Raw genomic sequence first — 21,914 nt, forward strand, 5'->3', positions numbered from 1 at the left:
GCGTTAGAGTCTTTCTCTTTTAGTTGGATTCTACCAGCTTCACTAATTAGTTGTTTCTCGATGTTCAAGAAAGAGAATTCTTCGTCCACTAAACGATATAGGATTTGTACTAAATTATCGTACTCTTGTGGTAGACATCGGATCAACTGGAAACAGCACAAAATTTCTGGGATCTTGAATCCCGCATCGTTGACTTCAAGTCGTTTCTCGGCAACGCGTTTGCAAAATATGCCAATCGTCTCATTCTCTGAATCAAATTTCAGCTCGAAAAATTTGTCGATTAAACATGCTAGTCTGGCTCTGGATGTCAGTTCGAAATTTTCCTTCAAAACTTGCCAAGCTTCTTTTCCATCATTAGTGTTGCTTATCAGAGGAAGAAATTTTCGCTCCACACCTTGATAAATTGTGGTGTAACACCGTTGCTTACGCCAAGCAAAGTCTCTTTTGCCTCGTTCCGGAGCATCGTCAGGATATTCTTGAGCTGTGCCCATCACAAAGTCCCAACAATTGCGATCCATCAGGATAACTTTCATGTCCATTTTCCATGTTGAATAATTGAACTCGTTCAACTTGGGAAAAACAAATCGATCTGAGCAACTTTCAGCTATAATTCATCAATATCTAGGAAAACTTCGCTAGCTATAACATTTACGATTAAACTAGAGCTTTTAGGATTTGGGTACTCTGGCCCATAACCTTGTTAAAAAAAAAATTCAATTCAAATAAAGACACGAATTTTTTCATACTAACACATCTATTTATTTCAAATCCTTAAGCTCAAAAACCTTATCAATCGACATACCCGTATCGGTCTCCGTCTTCATCACCACCATCTGATCGGAGTTCACATAATCGTTTTTATACAATCTCACTACATCATCCGACGCGGTACTTACATTTGCATATCCACTCAATATGGAATTTGATCGAGCAAAAACATGAAAACCAACATAATCAAAATAATTTTCTGTCTGCTTTGGAGGGGCACAAAATCCAAGATGAAACAATGTAGGAATTGTTTTGATAAGTCGTGAGGGAGGAGCATGACCCTCCCCCCAATGGTAGGGCTGACAGGGCTCCAGCTTGGGAGCCCGGGACTAAATCCTTATAATTTTTTTTTTTCGCACTATAAATTAACTGCAGAAAGGCTCCCCCCCCATGGAAAACCTGTCTTGGGTTAAACAAAAGATTCCAGCCTGAGGGCCCTGACGCGCATGGGTAGATTTTATCTCGAGCTGCTTCGATTGCTTACAGTCTTGTTTCTGGTATTACAGACCCTATTTTCTCAACATTTTCGTTGTCTAGGTATGACTCAAAAGCGTGATGCCATGTAAATTTTTACTGTGTTAAATTTTGGGGTCTTAACTAAAATCTGCGCTACCGCCCCTTACAACCTGCCGCCCGGGTGTGTCGCACCCCTTGCACCCTCGCTTGAGCCACCCCTGGCTATGGGCGTCATCTTCAGAGGATAAAAATATCACGCTGATCGAGTTTACTTACACGCAGGCGCTTCTCTTCATTCTTGCCACAACATTTGACTTGGACAGGCATATAGTTTTTCCTTCCGCTGAGCAACCGAGATTGAAGATTTGGAAATCAATCAAGTGGGAAACTCTGTCAGCGTAATATTCTTATCCTCTGAAGATGACACCCATAGCGTGTCGAAATGCATTAGGAATTTTTTATTATTTCTTGGTATTTGCCTTATTCGTTGACGATTTTTTGAATATTATTATGATGTTCGGGTTAAAAATATGATCTTGTTGAACAGAACGACTTGGGGCGAATGATATTTGTGGGAACGCTGAGATGATGGGTCACCAGGACCAGCTGTTTGTTTACTTGAGCACAAACACAGTTCAAAAGAAACGAGGCAGAACAACTCCCCCCTACGCACCACACAATAATACTAAATTATTATAGCATCACATTGTTCACCAGGAATTTGCTGCAATTAGCAGTTGTAAAGGCCCATGTAAATTATTTGACATGTTATTTTATGTAACAAAAAAGGCACATTAATACAAAACTGGCAATTTTTGTCACCCCTCAGAGCTGGTACCCGGTGCGGGCCGCACCCCCTTTCTACGGCACTGCAGATGGGTAAGAGGCAGAAATTTCAGCAAGAAAATGAGTGAAACTATTTTGCATTTGTGGTAATTTTTTTTTCTTTTTGCTATTCTGGTATTGAAACATGAATACTGAGTAAACACGAGTTAATTTTTTTTTCATTTCTAGAAATCATCTAAAAAATGTTATTTAACACTTTTTTTTTTCCTCCATATAAATAAAAAAACTATTTCAAAAAGAGTTTTTCTTTAATTAATATAATTCTTTAAATTACATGCATTTTCATATTATTGCATAATATTTGTTTAATGAATAGCATAACATGGTATGTTACGTACATGAAACTTTTTCCAATGAGCTTGGTGAGAATCAGTTGTATCTCAAAGACACAGCACATCAATACACTAGTTAGGGAATTTTCATTGTCATGGAAATAGTGATCTAGTTCTTTTAGTATTTGTTCATGTCATGACATATTTCAGCTATATACAGTACAAAAAGGGAGGGAAAATTCTAGCTCTTAAATAAAGCATGAAATTTTTTTAAGACCAAGTTTTGTCCAACACCATATTATATAAGAAAAAGTACTCACTAGTTCATTTTTAGAATTCTCTTCAACCATGTCATCTCCATTGTAATGCAGATATAAATCTTGGAGTAGAGATGATGCAGATTTAGGAAATGCAGAAACACTTTTGCTCCATTTCCATAAAGTCCAAGGACTAAAAATAATTAGTGAACTATTAGATCTGATGTTAAGAAGCATGGTTCATTGATAAGAAGAAAGTCATTACTTGCCATTATTTTACCTATTGTAAAGAAAATAAAATGAATTCTTCCCTTTTTTAATAAGAACAGTAAAAAATTACCAAAACGAAATGAATCAAAAAATTAAAAAACCATTTTTAAAAAATTAAAGCTGAAAATATAGGTTAAATAAAAACAAAGATGTTTACATGTACAATTGGATATACATATTTTTTTAAGTACAGTAGACTCTCACTAATCTGGCATATATCAGACCAGAGTATGTCAGATTATCGAAATCGCTGGATAATTGTTAATGGAAAGTTAATGGGAAAAAGCCCATTTAAATAATATAAACTTCTTCGCACACACATGCAGTGACATTCTTCTCTTACATGCTCAAAGAAAACCTTTCTAAAAATGCTGATTACTGGATGGGCTGAATTATAGAGAGTCTACTGTAATTAAAATTTTATTTAGAAACATGTCCCAAATGAGGGAAAAACTATAATCATATTTTCATTTCATATGAGCATTGATCAACAATACTTTTGCAAACAATATGCATTAGCGTAGACTTATTTTTCAACTTTTTTAAAAGTTCGGGTCCAACCCCTATCTTGTTCCTCTCATCAAAAAAACAATCTGTGCAAAATTTTAGCTCAATAGCTAGGTGACCCTCAAATCCCTTGAAGTTGGAACATAGTAAGCAATGTTACATATAATATGACATGTCCTGACTAACTGATTCACCATTTCCAAGCCAAAACTGCTGAATCTATAAATATAAAATTTGGTCAGCAATTTTATTTCATGACGTAATGACTCACTAAGAAGAGGTTTTTCGAAATTCGACCCCTATGGGGGTTCAAAGGTTATATAAAGAAATCACACCAAGCTAAAGTTACAAATATGAAATTCAGTCAGTAGTTTTATTTCCTGGCATAAAGACTCACTAAAAGGGGGGGACCAGACCCCAAAGTCCCCCCTCACTACGGCCTTGCTGTGTGTATATCGATATACACTGCTGGCCACCGTAAATGCAACACCCTGAAGGAAGCATGCAAATAATATGAAATTTACAACATGCATTAGCGGAGGTGAGATATGCAAATGATTAGAATTTCAGCGCAGACGCACATCACGCGCGCCTGTGGCGCCACTTCAAAGCGCTATTTAAGGCTTGGAGATTTCGACGATTTGAAGTACGGCAATTGTGTTTTTCTTGTGGTTTTTTCAAAAAAACGATCAATTATGCCTCGTAGAAAACAGCGATCATCTTTTGATCAAGTATCCGAGTTCGACAGAGGAAGGATAGTGGCCTACCGAGATTGTGGATTATCTTTCAGGGAAATCGGTAGTCGTGTTGGACGAAACCAAACAACTGTAATGCGGATATGTGATCGTTGGATGCAGGAGGGTACGACGGACCGACGTGTTCGATCACATCCACCTCAGTGCACCACTTCGCGTGATGACAGGCGTATTGTGCGTATGGCAGTGACGGATCGCTCAGCCACATCACGAACCATAGCACAGCACATTCAGTCTGTACCGCATCATTCAGTGTCTGCGCGTACCATTCAACGCCGTTTACAGCAGAGTGGTCTGTCCGCAAGACGTCCATTGCTTCGTCTACCCTTGACGCAGAACCACAGACGTCTCCGCCGTCAATGGTGCGATGAAAGAAGGATGTGGATGGCACAATGGAATGAAATTGTCTTTACTGACGAGTCACGCTTCTGTCTGCAACACCACGATGGTCGGATTCGAGTCTGGAGACACCGTGGAGAGAGGATGCTGAACAGCTGCGTTATGCACCGCCACACTGGTCCTGCACCAGGTATTATGGTATGGGGCGGTATTGGATATCACTCTCGCACTCCTCTAGTACGCATTGCCGGTACTTTAAAAAGCCAGCGCTACATCTCCGAGGTGTTGGAGCCAGTTGTCCTTCCTTACCTTCAGGGCTTGCCCACAGCCATATTTCAACAGGATAATGCGCGACCACACGTGGCACGCATTGTCCAAAGGTTCTTCGTCAATCGCCAGATTGAATTGCTTCCCTGGCCAGCTCGCTCTCCGGATCTTTCGCCGATAGAAAACATGTGGTCCATGGTTGCTCAACGATTGACCCAGATCACATCCCCAGCTGCCACACCAGATCAACTTTGGCAACGCGTGGAAGCTGCTTGGTCTGCTGTACCCCAAGAACACATCCAAAGTCTCTTTGAATCAATGCCGAGGCGTGTGGCAGCGGTGATCTCCAATAATGGCGGCTACTCCGGCTACTGATTTTGGCAGGAACCACACTTCACAGAAGTCTATAAATTTAATCATTTGATGCTTGGTCAACATGTTATCTACAAAATAAATATTGTTGCGATATCTCTTGTATTTCTTGGTGTTGCAATTTGGGTGGCCAGCAGTGTAGTACAGTAAAATGCTTCACTTGTACTTCAAAGCTGTAAACATCTTTTTCAAGGTCACGAGATCATGATGAATGGTAGAAAGAAGGGAAAAAGTTGGGGAGGTTTTTTCCTCTCTACTTTTCTTTCTTGGAACTAGGAAAGAGCACGTCCCGGGAGACACGTGAACGAAATTTTTATGTGTCCTCTTCCGAAATTCCAGGTATTTGACATCTCTGTACAGACAGTATAGAGTATTTTTCTTTAGGAATTATATATATCTTATCTTACATACATATACAGTACAAAGTATAATGTATGGTATATGCATATAACATATACAGGGTGTCCTGTAAGTTCTAATTCTGCTTTTATTTCATCAGCCGTTCGTCGATGAGATATAATTTCAATTTGAAAAATGTTCAAAATGTGTTCAGAAATCACCTTGTACCACAGACATGTTCAACTTGCTGCTTGCAAGCACACCACAGTGCTTCCTGCAATACCTATTGTGCTTGATACCCATACCTGATTTCCTGCTTGTGAGCACTTAATCAACACCCAATTAAACACACAGTACAAATTGCATGCACCAGTTTCTAGTGTGAAAATACAGTGTGCCATAAAAAAAATCTTAATGTTTACGTGGTCCCCTGTTTTTTAGCTTCTAATTAGAAAGTTATTGCCCTGTCTCTCCTGAAGCTTACAAAAAAATTCAATGTGATATTTGAATTTGTAAAAAAATCAGAGAAAAAGGGGAAGAAACAGCATAACAAGCTTGCCTATTAGTTTATGCTGCTCTTTGCCCTTTTATCTTTGATTTTTTTTCAAATGCAAATATCTGTGAATATTACACTTAGAAACGTGGAATTTTTTTCTTTTATTGGGCTCAGAAGAGACAGGACAACAACTTTTTGACTGGAAGTCAGAAGACAGGAGAGCCGTACAAACATTTAGATTTTCATTTTGTGACACACAGTATTTTCACTCTCAAAACTGGTACAGGGTCATTCTTGAACACATTTTGAGCATTTTTTAAATAAAACCATACCTCTACGACAAACGGTTAATGGGATAAAGGTCAAGTTAGGACTTACAGGACATCCTTTATAAAATGTTAGGAACACAGGCACCTATCTACATGAAGATGAAAGACAAAAAAAATCAAGAACAAGATGAAAGTATGTGTTAGGTTAAATCTTGTCCTTGACAGGGTTGCAATATAAAATCACAATAGTGCTGTGCCTAGAAAGAAAGAAAATACACTTTTACAATCACCGCTGAATTTTTTTGGCATTAGAAGTGTTAAAATGGGTTTGTTACTGGAGAAAAAAATCATGGAATAAATAAAAACAAAGATGACATAATATTGCTTTTATCTGTATACGAGAGAATAAAAGAGTTTTTCAGCTTCTTCTTATAGTGAAAGAAAATGTGTAGGTGTTTGAAAAATGTAAAAACTATATATATATGACATTTCATACATCTCTTGTAAATACTCTTGGATGACAAGTAATATTTTAAAAATTGGCTTATGAAATGAGATATTTACATTCAAAAATGATGAACTACTTGAAACTTACTGCTGGAAAAACTTTTTTTGTGGGTGATGTCAAATGTAATTATAATTCTCAATTAATACTTTCATTTCTTTTTGATGATCAGTTTATTCAAGAAGCTTATTTTTTGCTAAAATTAATGTTCTTTTTTTAACTACTGTAATTTTCAGTGAATGAAACTGCTGGGATGAATAAACTGTATCCTATCCAAAAGAAATAACAAAACATTCTCACAGAAATAAAGCAATTTTTTACATGCTTCACCTCCATATAAGCTGCACATATAATTTTCCTCTAATAACAATTCTACCTTCAGGAAAATAATAGAATTTGAATGAAAAACAAATTTACATGTTTAACTTATGCTTTTTTTGTCAATTTTATGTAATTACCATTTAAACATTGACATACTGAAATATTTGTCCATAAAAATTCATTAATTAGATGACCGGACAATAGTTATTAAAGGCAAAAGGGTTTCAGGCAACAGCTTCGAATTAGCTGTAGGAGCTAAAAAAAAATTATGGTACATTACTGATTTATTATTAATATATATTTATGTGTGCAATGATGAGTCATGTGTTTCCCATATAATTTTGAATACTTGATTAATTAGACATTATGTACTGGAAACATTGATATTAATTTTAGCATTGCCGAGTATACCATATTTCTTGGCATAACTTCCACAATTCAAAAACATTAGAAAAAAATTGCTCAATATTAGCCCTGCACCTTTCCAGGATGAAACTAAACATTCATGAAATTACTGTTTTCTTTTATTCTACAAATAGGTTGTTTAATGCTCAGAACCAATTCTTTAGTCGAAATGCAATTTAATCAGTATATAATTGAACAATAATATTCATAGCCAATTGCTTTCATGCAGAGCATTAGAGCAAGCTTTCAAGATTTTTTTTTTGGAAACAAAAGCTCAGGCAGTTAAGTAAAGAAACACTGTAAATGAAATATATTTTTGTGCGTGTTTTCTCCTTCTTTCAAACAAGTTCCTAGATTAAAAATCTGGATAAAACACTCATGTACAGGGCATTCATAATTAAAAGACCCTATTTTATAATAGCCTACAGGCAAAACCAGTCATCAGAAAATTGCGAAATTTTGTGGAGGACTTCATGAAGTGATGGGAATTCGCTTCGGGGGGATTAGTTGCACATGCCGCCACTAGAGGGCGTTTCACTTTTAATACCTGTAATAAACATGTAAATTTATGTGATGTCACACAGCAGCTGTTATAAAACCTAGAAACATTTATGGAGATCTTGTTTTTAATGTGATCTTGTTTCTTAATATGTTTGCTGCTCACAATGACGATAAGTTTAGCGCTTTTTTGTTCAAACTGTTTACCAAAAAAGCAATTCCGCAATAACTGCTCTATGGAAATATTGGACTTGGAAGAGGATTCGAAAAGGTCCAATGAATGTTAAAACCTTTAGAGTATGATAACAAAATTTGAAACCACAGGCTCGTTGGCTGTTCGTCCTGGAAGAGGAAGAAACCCGTTTCTATAGATGCAGCACAGGAGGTTTTGCTTCAGGTGGAAGAGACCAGAGCTTGAAATTCTCAAGGTAGCACTAGTGACAAGCATGTAGCACAGGCGTTGGATAGGACACATTCAACTGTCCATAAGATCATGCGGAAAATATCCTCCAATATTATCCGTACAAACTTTCACTTGTGCAGCGGTTGATTCCACATGATTATGATGCTCAACTCCAGCTCTCACTGCAGTTTCTAGCTCATTTTGAGGTAGATTCAGAATGGCCTTGGAATAGTCTCTGGACAGAAATCACATTTTCACTTGGATGGTGCAGTCAATACTCACAACTGCCGAATTTGGAAACCAGAAAATCTGCACACTATCCTAGAGGTTCCGTTGCATTCACCAAAAGTAAAGGTATAGTGTGGATTTACTGCATCATTTATTCTCAGTTCCTACTTCTATAAGGAGTTACGTTCTACAGGTACAGTGGCATGTTCGATCATCGGGAAGTGATATGCACTGCTGTTACAGAAAGAAATTGTTCCGGCTCTGCAAGCACGTCACTGCCTTGCAGACACAATCTTTATGCAAGGCATTGCAGTGTGTAGAATGTTAAGAATGTTCTTAAAACACATTTTACAGAAGAACATGTCATCAGTCGGCACTTCCCTAATCTATGGTCTCCCTGATCCCCAGGCCTTTTGATCCATGCGATTTTTGGCATTTGAAATGTCTGGTAAGTCGTCGCAATCCAAGAACTTTACCTGACTTTAAAGGCAGCATTTCACGCCACGTGCTGTGGAACGTCCCTTATGGGAGTTGCTTGCCCGGTTCGAAATATCCAGTAATTGTAGTAGCAAACGACAAGTGGAAAATTATCACAACTAAACTTTCGCATGAAAATATTTATTAAGTTTGGGCATTAGTTACACAATTTTTACACAAGATTATTCTACATAAAACCCTCTATTCAATATTAAGAAAGGAACCCTCTCACCAGTTTATGGTCAGTCAATAATCAGTCTCTTATTTGCCGGTCGGGAAGCCGAGGTCGACAGTCACTTCGGTGCAGTGTAGTCTGGTCAGTACCAGCGGAGATCTCTCGGTTGGAGACCGGATCATGTCGATCAGTTCGAGGGTGCCTCTCAGTTGAGGGCCGGACCAGCTCGATGTTACGTTACTGCATGTACCTTTAGACGAGGCCAGCTGCTATGTTATTTTCCGTCCAACACCAGCAATGAGGTTTTTTCAAACTATGAAGATAAAATAATTTTTCGGTTCCGGAACAGCCGGAAAACAAATTCAGACACTTTAAACTATTTCATGTTGAGTAACTATTGGATCATTTTCCCAGCCTAAGGCCAAATGATGTGGTAGCAAGACGGAGAACCGTCCAACTAGAGGGTTTTAGTTTGAATGAACAAAACAAAGGAAGAGCGGAAGTGAGAGCTGTTGCAACGTACGGCCGGTATTTAAAGGAAAAACTTCCGACCGCACGTGTCTAACCAAGCCAATCGGCTCCAAGGTCACCTCATTTGCCTGCGATCGCAGGCGGACATCATCACGATCGGCCTTGATCATCGCCATACGATCACAGCTGCCGATGAATAGCAACAAAAAGTGAGCATACATGTTTTTATGTGACGGCGACTTCAGACTTTTACGCCGGGGGCCCATCGGTACGTTACAGCTGAACATTTCCCAGCACACACTTCGGTCAGTTGTGGAACATGCCATCTTGCAATTTCACATGATATCTGAAAATGATGGCCATCATGTTTTGTTGCAGTAACAACTGTAAAAGTATTTAACAATTGTTGAAATTTTGAAACACTTTTACAAATTTTGAACATTTGACTATAAATTTGTCATTTCTTAATAAAATGCCCTCTGGTGGCGACATGTGCAACTAATTTTTCCCATCATGAAACAAATTCCCATCAATTCATGAAGTCTTCTACAAAATTTCACAATTTTCTGATGACTGGTTTTGCCTGTAGGCTACTTTAAAATAGGGTCTTTTAATTATGAATGCGCTGAATTTGGTGAATCAGTTGTCACAAATACAAATGCATAGATTTGAAATAAATAAATTTAACCTTTTAGGTTTTGATGATCTTTTGTCTGAAAAAGGTAAATTTGTAATATCCTCTGGTTCAATAAGACAGGACAGCTGATAACTGAAAAAAATCAATATAGGTGAATACATCTAGAAATTGATGAAAATTGTCTGTTTGGGTTGAAGACAGTCATCTGTTTAAATTAGTTCTCAACGTTTCCCCAACACTAGTGGTTGGCATCTTCAAGTGGGGGAAACGTTGAGAACTAACTCAAACAGATGACGGTTTTTGAACCTGAACAGACAATTTTCATCCAATTATGGCTGCAAAAACCTTATCAACTATTTAATCTAGAAATTATTGATAAATATTAGAAAACTTTTATCGTTTCATAACAATAAAAACTATAAAAATCTGGAAAAAAAAAAAGGAAAACTATTTTTTTCACCAACATGTTTCAAAATATTGTAATTAAACTTTTACGATCAAGTTACATGAAAAATAAAATATTCCTCTCACTCATAATTTTTTCTTTCAAGTATTGGTATTGAAAGGAGGTTTGCATGCACATTTTGACTTAACAACATTTGAACATTTATTACATGGGCATTATACAGGGTTGTGACTATATACTTTGTCATATGGGGCAAGCATGCATTTTGGCACACTTGTGCAATCAACAGTAGTGAAGAAACAGTTAAAGAGTGAATTCAGCACCCTCTTTTGTCCACCAGAGGCACCAGACCACCCTGCTACCCACTAGTTCCAAAACTATCTGAATACAAGTTGTATAATAAAAACTATTGCAAAAACATGCATAGGCGTAAACTTGTTTCCAGAGGCAAATTTAACGGCAGGCACACCGGGTACTCGCCTGGGGCCCCGACTTCTAAAGGGCCCAGAAAAATGCAAACTTCACATTATTTTCTAATTTAAGGTGCCCAATATTTTCTTTTGCACCCAGGGCCTCGACAGACTTTAATCCGCCACTGCTTGTATACGGCCCATGGGCCCAAGCCCTCCCGCTCCCCCCGAAAAAAAAATTCGGGTGGATTTGTTTCTCACACTTGGTTCAGAAAAAACTTTTTAACAAAACGTTTTTCTAAATAGTAGAAATCATCTGCTCGAAATTTTTTTTTTTTTACTTTTCTTTAGAATCTCAATTCACTTTGACAATCTTGTTCTGTGACAATAGTAGTCTTATGTCACAATTACCCCAACATCCATCCAAAATTGCATCCTCCCAGAGTGCTGCCAATTGTTGTTGCCTGAAGGCGTCTCTGGAGATATCTTGGAGGGGTGGGGGAATGCTTTTTCCTGCTTGTACTATCGGTAAACTCAAGAGCATCTCTTTTGTTGAGTGTGTGAGTGTGACCCTTGGGGAAGGGACATGAGACAACAGAAAAAACATGGGAGGAGGTAAAGTGAACAACGAATAAACTTATTAACAAGTTTGAAGGCCCGTAATATTTTTCGAGCTTTCATAAGAGAGACGCCAACATGAAGAAATTAACATTGGGTGGGGGAGAACGCTGAAAGTTGCTGGCCGTCCCGTATATATAGGACTCAAGTGCATACGCAGGAAACAGAGGATGCATGCATTGTTTTTTCAATAATTATTGGGGGAGGCTCAGCCACCTTACAAAATTTATTGAGGGTGGGGCTCAAATATCCTCCACTCCTAGGTTCCAGCATCTATAGTCCCGTTCACATGTGCAAGATTGGGGGTCGCTTTGGTGATAATTACCAGCATGGCAACTTTTTTTCCCTCGTAGGGAAGAAAAAGGTGGGAGAGAAGCTCATAAAAAAAAGCCCATCTTTCTTGGGGCAAATTGGTGGTCGACACCGACCTTCTCTCCCATAATCCTTTGCACTGCGAAAACTACTTTAAGCTCCTTCGTCAGACATCTTGAATCAATCACTTCCATTCAACCCACGTAACCAGTGACGACTTCCGGAAAGAAGAGGGGGATTATCAGCATAAACTAAACGTCATGTGAATGGTTTGTAACGAAAATCCCTGTTACCGGGAACTTCCCGGGATGTTTTATTGTGCATGTGAATGGGGGCTTTCGAATCAAATAAATAATAGTAAAATAAAATTAACATTAAAAAAAAGAAAATAAGGAATGAATGGAAAATTTAAAAGCCTGTGCGTCGGGTACCATTTTCATTCTAATAATAAGAATATGAAATTTCCTCCTTACAAATAAGGGGATTCCCAAACTATTTACGTTCACAGCACTCTTAGAAATTTTAAATATTTCCAGTAATGTTGAAGGGAGGTTAAAGAATGAAATTTGCGCCCTCCCCTCTGATCTGGCACCCTGGACACTTGACCCCTTCCCCAGTTGCAGCCCTGTTTCCAGTACCCCAGCACTTAGGTAGCCAGGTCCGGAAATAGGGAAGAAGGCAGTTTTCACAGGAGGAAATCTTGAGAGGGGCTGCTAATTTTGGGGGAGAACGAAAAATACAAGTTTGATCGATTTTTTCAGTGGAGAGGGTGAAAAAATTACATATTCTTCCCTCCATGACTAAAATGATCCTATCTCAGAGTTACACATCGTTAAACCAGGCTTTTGGACTGAGATCTTTTGCGAGGACCCAGATTTTTCATAGGAAAGTGCTTGAAACCTGTTCATTGGCATACGCAAAGGGGGGTTTTGGGGTTCTAACCCCTCCCCCCTTGAGCCAAGATTATAGTGTTATTTTGCAGGAAAAACGTAAACCCCCTCAGAAGGAAAAAAATCTGAAAACCTACACCTCGAGAAAATTCTGCGTATGTCTATGAACCTGTCATAGGCGTAAACTTGTATTGGGCGAATGGGATTGAGCCACCCTAATAATTTTGGAGAGCCAGCTCAAACAGCCCTAAAAAAATCACATGGATACGTTTTCCCCACCTAGACTCCGAATAATCACATCATGTCAGTACAGTGTGTTTCTGCCTTTATACGAAGCTGTGATGTGTAAAAAGTGGCAATTTTTCAGGATGCAACTTAATTATTGGAAATTACTGTAATTTTTTCTATGTATCCATTCTTCCATTGTAAATTAAATTGGGAAATTTCTAAAAAGTATGTAGTATTTCTTATGTTATTCAAAATTGTGTTTATTTCAAAATTTGCACATTTCTTAAAATCTTTGAGTTTCTTATTCTGCAAAATGGGAAGAGAAGGGGGGACGAACCCCTCCTTTTTTTTAGCATAACCCTTTCAAGGGAGTCCTCCTCCCATGGAAAAAGTATGCACTGGGGAAGGGTCACTAAGGCCATGATCCCCAGGGCTGGAGCAATGTCAATTCCACCCTTGGTGGGCATACCGAGGTAGGGCCATCTTAAGAACATCATGGGCCCCCGGGCCAAGTAATTTTTCTGAGGCCCTACATGGGAAATTCTCGAAAAATTCAACTACTTCCCATTTTTCTGAGGCCCCTCTTCTCTTGAGGTGCCCGGGTGGGGCCCATGTGTTAAAACGGCACTGTACCGAGGGCGGAAAATTTTGGGAGAAAGAAGGCGGGAAGAGAAAAGAAAAAAATCAGCATCCGAAATTCTTCGAAACGCTTGACAAAAAATTCAAGGGGTTTTGTGATTCTGCAAAATAAGAATAGCTTTGTTTGGAGCCCCTTGGAGTACTCCTTGTTTTTCCCTGAAAAAAAACCATTAAAATGCATTTTGCATTTTACACATTTTTTTCAATGATAATTTATTCAAAATCTTCAAAAACAATCTAGATACAGTATTTTGGAGCCCTCTAATACTTAAGAGTCAATAAAGCATAGTAAAATATTTTTTTTCTGTTAGACATATCAATAAATTAATAAAATTTACCACAGGTTTTATTTTTTTTAATCATATTTGAAATTTATTAAAGAAAAATTTAAACTCTATTTGGCTTGCGTACTTAGAAAAGTGCCAATATTTAAATCGGGTTTTATTAAGAAATTTATCAACTAAAAAAAGTAGTTTTCTAATTTAAAACCTGATATATGACTCAATATATGAGAGTAAAATAAATCTTAAATAAGTGAAATGTAATTTGATTTTGCGGGAAATATACGCTGTATCATAAATATAAATAAATAGAGAGCTTGAAAAATCAGAGAAAAATTTAGGTGCCAGCCAAATTCTGTAGGAGCCAAACATAGCTTTTTTGCAAGAAAAGTGTCTTAAATAATCTTTTTTCGACCTTTCTGGGAACTGATGACCCCTTCTCAGTGCTGCAACTAGATACTTTGTCACCTTTGGCAAGCCAGAATTTTGTAGCCCTTTGCATGTAGAAGAAGCAGTTATAGGGTGAATTCGACTCCCATTCTGGTCCAGAGCACCAGACCTGCCTGCTCTCCCTAGTTGAGGCCTTGCTCCTTCCCATGTTGGAGGACAGTTAATTATAAAATCAGCAAATTTTGAGCCATCCCTAGATTCTGATTTAGCAATCACATATACAAAATTTTAGGCACAAATACAGATTTTTCTAGTCGCCATGGCGACCTGACACCTGGAATTTGTCCATTCTGGAATAAAGATGTATATACTGTATATATTTTTACTTGCATTCTCTCTCTTTGTGTATAATTGTTTTCATGACCCCGCCCAGGGATTTCGGAATTCGTGGGATCTGGGGGAACCAGGGGATTCGGGGGGATATACTAAGATTTATGGCACAACTCAATCTGTAATAAATTACCGATGGCGATAGACCGGAGTTGTGCAATGTTTTAATGAGGGAGAGAGAGAATGAATGTATATTTTTATTTGGACTATGATCCAGGGCCGGGCTTAGGGATTTGTGGTCCCTCCAAAAAAATTTTTGCAGTCGCTCCCAACTTGTAAATTTTTAGACTTACGAACATAAATGCTGAAGGGGAAAAAATTGTTCAGGAAGAACTCATTTTATTACACTTATTTTTTCATTTCATTATTTAAGGAACACGTTAATGGTTGAGATCACAATCAAATACGATATATTGAGAGAAAATTGCATTTTAATTAATTTGACAAAATTTATAAATGACTAATAATAATAAAACGTGGTTCACCTGCTTACACTTCATCGTGGTTCGAATCATATTGAACAGACATACATTTCTGACATACTTTTAAAGTGTTTCATCATCTTTATCAAAGATATGTTACAATTCGACAAGTTTGATCATTTATTGAATCTTTTATTGTTGTTTCTGCTCAACTAATGTAAATAATAGTAGTAAAGAAATAAAGTACTAGGATTCACAAAATAAAGTATATTCTCTCTGTTTAATGTTCCCACTTGGTAAGTTCTCGATGAGTATGATTTATTTTCGTAATTCTAACTTTTACTAACACTAGAAATTTCCCGTTTAAAGAGTTTTCCCACCTACAATGTTCTTATGACAAATTTTTGATAAACGCTTTAAGTGGGATTCATTATATATGAGCACTCCGATGTTATTACTTGTTTAAAACCAAGAGTTTCTTGCCACAAATAATATTCAAGATTGTAATCTCAATATTTGAATATTCAAACTTGAAATTCAAAAAGACGCCCTTGAATAGGTTGTCGAATATTAGCAACACTAGTTGCAATTAGTCTACACCTCAGATATGATTTATTTAATAGTTGGCAAACACATTTTCTTATCAGAGAATGAACTATCAGGGCTGCAAGCGACGTACCTACATCTTAAATTTTCAGACCTTTGTGCTCTTAAATGTTTTTATGCATGAAATCTCTGTTCATGAAACAAAATATCTCTAATGTCGGTACTGCACTAAATGAGTAATAAGATTGAGGAAAAATCAATGAGAGACATCTTACCTTTTTTTTCCCGAAAGTTCAGTTCTAAAAATTGTAAAAATTTAGAATCCATGCATCGTAAATCTGTCTTCCGTAATATACGAGAGAATGAGTCTCAGATGGTTGTATTAGGAAATTTCGAAGAAGTTTTCTAGCCTCCCTAGCAGGGCCGTAACTAGGCTGGGGCACTGCCAGGGCCGTCTTAAGAGCATCTGAGGCCCCGGGATAAATGATTTTTCTGAGGCCCCACCTTAGAAATTCTCGAAAAATTTAAGTACTTCTCATCTTTCTGAGGCCCCTATCCTTGTGAGGCCCGAGTGGATCCATGTGTTAAGACGGCACTGATGAATGGGGGGAATCCAAAATATTTACACTTGTTTTGCTTAATAGAAAAATTTTCAAGAAGAGCTCCAAGGAGAGGTCTGCCCCGGAAAGGCATACTACGGTCATGCTCCCTAGAGAAACATCACTGCAGTTCCCAGGAAGGTATGGAATTAACACTCTGAAAGACAGTCGAAGTTGCCTCACTCCGGGGCAAGAGAATCAACTGCTTTGAGATAAAAAAATCAATTTCATGACTAGAGTTCTGTTCATTTGTTAATATTAGAATGAAATGATCTCAAAGATGTTCCAATGCAGATAAAGCAACAATTTTCAATAATTTTATGTCCTTACAGACTAAAAAAGTGAAAATTCATTTATAATGAGAAGTATGTTACAACGATTACAATTACGTACGTTACAAGTATGTTACAATTTCTTCTTGTGGTTGTGAGCTGTCGTTATAACGAACTTTTATTGTATTATGAGCAACAGTACTAAACAGCACTAATCATAACATATTTATAAATAGTGCAAAAAAAAAATCAAAAATAAAAAGGTCAATTTCCTGTCCCCCACTGGGTGACCTTTCATTAAATTAAGTTGTATAATAACCAAGAATGGCCACTAAAGCAGTGTTTTCCAATGTGAAAAATATTGCCCCCTAGGGAAGGGTGTGATGCAATAGTACAGAGGGTCAGTAGAAGCTATGGGTTTAGTATAGGATCCTATGCGTGGGCTTGAGTTGGGAACGATGAGAGAGAAATTTTTTTTGAAAAAGAAGGGCTATATAGTACAAAATGTTTGGGAAACTTTTCACTGAAGCAGCGGAACCGGTGATCAGTTCTTTATTTGAGAGAAAAATCTTTCAGCAACAGAACTCAATACATCATTTACTTTTTGCTTAGATATAGAAACCAAAAGCAAAACAAACAAGTGTAGGACGTTTTACATAAGGTTGAAACAACTTTTTTTTCTGTTAAATCTTGAAATGAATACCGTAAGCAAGGTTCATACAAAATTTTCAAAATGAAAAGTAGAGTTTTTAAGGAGTCATGGGGCCAATCCCCTCTCCACAAAAAAAAAAAAATTTGCACCACTAGACTAAAAACAGAAGAACCCTGCACGTGAATTGATTTTCATGTCTTTTTTTTTCAATTTCTATTTTAATGGTTCCAAGATTTCAACTTTCAGAATTAAAAGTATGATGGGTAGGAATTTCACCTGCTGAAAAGGAAGAGATATGCCGTGACTGTATGTGCGAGTAGCAAGCGACTGTTTGAGAACACAAATTTGAACAGTAACAGAGCACGATGATCAGGATTAGGTATTTAGAAGTGTAGTAAGAAAGAAGAGGGTGAGAGTTGTCGTAGTAGTATTAAAATGATTTAAAGAAATTGGAAGTGATGTAATGAGTTTGCAATAAATTTTGTTTTATCTTGCTTCAGCTGTGGCCACTTCTGCGAGAGAGAGATAACAGATGTTGAAAAAATAAAAGTTAAAATCACTGTAAACTGATTAAGAAAATATGCTCATAAGCTAAAAAATAACTACTTCATTTTTCATTCAAATCCTTTCATATACATTTTTTTTTAAAAGCCACAAAATGTATTTTTAAGAAAACTCATCTAGTTTTTTCTTATACAAGTCATGACACCCTCACATGAACTGCATTTGTGAACTAGTCAAAAAATTATTAAAAATTAAATATCTGGGAAAAGTTTATGAACATAGCTATACTGGGGGGGGGGGGGGCAAACCCTTCGGCGACAACACCCTTTTTCTCTTCACATCATATCTTGTTTAATTTCGTCCCACTTCGTCAGAGTGATATGAAAAGTGGCATGTGAAAGCACCATCTTACTGAGGAATTTTACAATCTTAAAGCAACAAAAAACCAATGAGATTCATCAAGCACCCTTCCAAATTGAGTCAAATACTCCATTAGGGTCCCCAGCCTGGAGCCCTGTTGTACCCTCTGCCCCATGTGAGGACCACAAAAAATTTTAATTTATATTCATTTTACCAACGACTAAAATGAAAGGGAACCCCAATCAAGGAGCGGAAAGCCAATATTCAGATTTTTTTTATTTGCTCCATACATGGATTTATAGCAAACTTTACTGCTAAAGCTATAAAAACAATGAGATTCATCCAGGGCCCAAAATGAAACCTGTCAACTTCCCCATCAGGGGCCCCAACCTGCAGGCCTGTCAGACTCCCCCCTCCTGTGAGGGTCATGAAAATTTTTCACTTGTATTAATTTCACAACAAATAAATTCCAGGGTCACCTGACTGGATTTATCTCAGGCTTCCATTGTTGTAAATTTTACAATGTTATATAACAAAAAAAACAATGAGATTCATCCAGCCCCCTCGGAAAGGATTGGATTGTTAACGACCCTCCACCACACACACAACCAGACCTACCAACCTCTGAAGAAAAAAAAATTCTACTCTATTCATAAAAAGCGTAACAAAGCCTGTTTTCGAATTAACGGAAAAAAGAGGTGGGTTGGGAGGGGATCCCATACTAAAAATTGGTTAGGAAGTTACATAATTACAATTAGAAAAAGCCATTGCTGCATGAGAACAAAGGTATGGTTTAATTATAAAAAATAAAATGAAAAATTGTTTGCTTGTGTATATATTTTGTTCTACCATTTTATTTTTTTTATCTTCTCGATTTATCTAAATGGCCGTAATGTTTTATCTAAAATGAAATATGATTTTGCTTACAGGCACAGTCCCCCGATCACATGAAAACAAAAATTCTAATTCCAAAATTAGATGGATGCTAAAGGGTGAAAATCAACTAATATTCATAACTGAAAATTAGACATTCTAGTCACCTGAATGATCAATATTAATAGACTATATCAAGAGCAATATTATTTTTTGTCGAAAATTTCCGAAAATCCAAAGTAATCCAAAAAGTAATTTTATAAATTTAAGACATGAAAAAATTGACGATACTTAAATATCGGAAAATAATTGTTTATTATTGTAAATCAAATCTATCAAAAATTCGTGAATTATAAACTCAATTTTCGGCACAAGTTCATTTAGAAAATTCGGCCTGGATTGAAAAAATAAAATGCTGTATAATTCATAAAAGTATAAAGGGTTAGGATGGCATGCAAATTTCAGAAAAATATTTATCCATCTAACGGATGCTAAAGGATTGAGGTGCCACTCAGTATACTGCTAATTTAGGCGGCTCGAGACATCGCAGCATAAGCTGCATCAGTAAAACTCCCAGCAGTGTTCAACTTTTTCTCACCTTTGGGCATGGGGGAATTTTCGGCTACTGGTTCCGCGGAGTGATGTTGTTCAATGGACCATCGATTTCTAACACTGACCAGTTTGTGATATAGGCAGGTGAATATTAGCGATTCCGTAAAAAACCATATTTTTAGAAGCAAAAGCATATAATCGTATTAATTTGCTGAAATTGTACTAGATATATGCAAAATCATTGGATGTTCCAATCCCATCCTCGCTTTCACATTTCCTATTACAAAAAAAAAAAAAAACTCTTTTTTCTCTTTTCTCTCTCTTTATATTCGGGAGAAGCTTCCTCTTATTTTTCTAAGCAATGTTATTCATCACTATGGGGAATGCCTATTCTAAGAAAGATCATCCCTTCAGAGAAAAAAAAAAAAAGGACTTTTTCAGGAATGGCTGCAAAAAGTAAGGAGTTATAAGGGCCCTTCCAGAGGGAAATGAAAAAAGTTAGGACTTTTTAAGGAGTTTGTAAGGATGTGTGAACCCTATCAAGTAGGCCCATGGCACATTAATAGATCACTTGAGTGACCCACGGCACAGTTCCAGAACACTTAAAAGCACTTAAGCAGCCTGCAGTGCAGTTCTAAATCACTCAAGTTACCTGTGGCACATTCCCAGATTACTTAAGTGATCTGCGGCATAATTACAGATCACTTGAGTGATGTGCGGCACAGTTTCAGAGCACTTAAGCAGCCCACGACATATTTCTAGAGCACTTAAGTGGCCTGCAACACATTTCTAAAACACTTCAGCAGCCCTGACACATTTCCAAATCACTTGAAAGATCCGCAGAACATTTAGAGATTACTAAAATGGCTCTACAGAGGACTTATCAATAAGGTGAATGTTAGTTCAGGTGCCCACAAAGTGGGGAAAGGTTTTTCTTATTTTCGTATATGTACCATGTTTTCCAAAATGGCCAACAAATGTTATTTTTTCATATCCATCTGTATAAAGTTTTACTTCAAAGTTCTTTTAAAAACTCATTTGTGTGCAACATTCACTTCTTTCCTACAACCTGGTAATTGGCAACCAATGATTCAAATTAGCTAGAAATGACAATGGAAAAGCAGTTTTAAGCTGAGAACAGCAAAACAGTTTTGCCATTTATAACTGTTCAACTACACATCCACCCAATATCCTATTTGTAGGGTATCATATCTCTGATTAAATACGTGAGGATGAGACAAAAATTCAGAAATGCTCATTTCAAGATATTTTCAACATAACCTAAAAAATTTTTTCTGAAATTTAAAATAAATATAAAATAACTGAGATATAAGTATAACAGGCCTGTATAATAGGTTAAACAAAAAAATTGTCAAGATATGAACAATTGAAGTTCTTGATATTTGTCACTTGAAAAGTGAAAATAGTGGTAAATATTCAAGAGAAAAAATTAAAAATTTTAATCATCAATATCTCTACAAAAATATTATTTAAATGTTACAGGATTAATTTCTTTAGGTATAAAAGTCAGAAATGTGCAATGAACTAATTTATATTTTTTCATTAGGTACTGCATAAAAACCCAAAGGGCTCCAATTTTTATTTTCATACAAGTAAAAATATTATAACTGAATTCAAATTGGTAACTTTCTACATGTAAACTTTAACTCTGAAATAGATTGCAGAATTTTATTACTTTTGGACACTTTGTGGAACACACTGTATAGACAACATCAATGCACGCAAATGAGTGGTGCTAAAGAATTTGCATAGCATTGTTTATCATTATTTCTGTGGAACTTTGTCCATGAAAATTATGTCAGAACCTTGCTTCTTACCAGGTGTACAAGTATGAAATGCGGATTTTTTTTCAAAAAATCGTTAAATTCGGAAGAATGATAAAAAGTGTTTTATTCAAAGTATGCTCTATTGCTTGTTATACATTTCCCCCATCTTTCCTGAAATTTGTGAATACCACGCCAGTAAAAATCTTCCCCTTTTGCTGCGAACCATTCATCGAGCTATTTTTTCACATCTTCGTACGAACCAAAGCGTTGCTCAGAAAGTGCGTGACCCATCAATGCAAACAAATGGTAATCGGAAGGAGCCAAGTCTGGTGAGTAAGCCGCATTGGGTAGAACTTCCAGCTGAGTGCTTCCAACGTGCCGCGAACCGCTTTTGCTGTATGTGATGGAGCATTGCACATTGTCAAGGAGCATTTCACGTTGTCATGGGGC

At 36.9% G+C, this 21,914-nt stretch overlaps 1 protein-coding gene across 3 annotated transcripts in view; it reads right to left on the reverse strand.

The window, feature by feature from the left end:
- Positions 1 to 21,914, reverse strand: part of Rgl (Ral guanine nucleotide dissociation stimulator-like) — a 153,517-nt gene that overhangs the window by 36,767 nt on the left and 94,836 nt on the right. For all 3 annotated transcript variants that reach the window (XM_089233416.1, XM_089233418.1, XM_089233417.1), the window contains 2 exons: positions 10,385 to 10,465; positions 2,663 to 2,792 (listed from right to left, as the gene is read on the reverse strand). In XM_089233416.1, the coding sequence (XP_089089542.1) occupies positions 2,663 to 2,792; positions 10,385 to 10,465 (211 nt within the window). The remainder of the gene's footprint in view (positions 1 to 2,662; positions 2,793 to 10,384; positions 10,466 to 21,914) is intronic.

The sequence above is a fragment of the Pholcus phalangioides genome, unplaced genomic scaffold, assembly GCF_987345545.1.
Source record: "Pholcus phalangioides strain wild (caught in Gottingen) unplaced genomic scaffold, Ppha-v1.0 ptg000007l_1, whole genome shotgun sequence".
NCBI lineage: Eukaryota > Metazoa > Arthropoda > Arachnida > Araneae > Pholcidae > Pholcus > Pholcus phalangioides.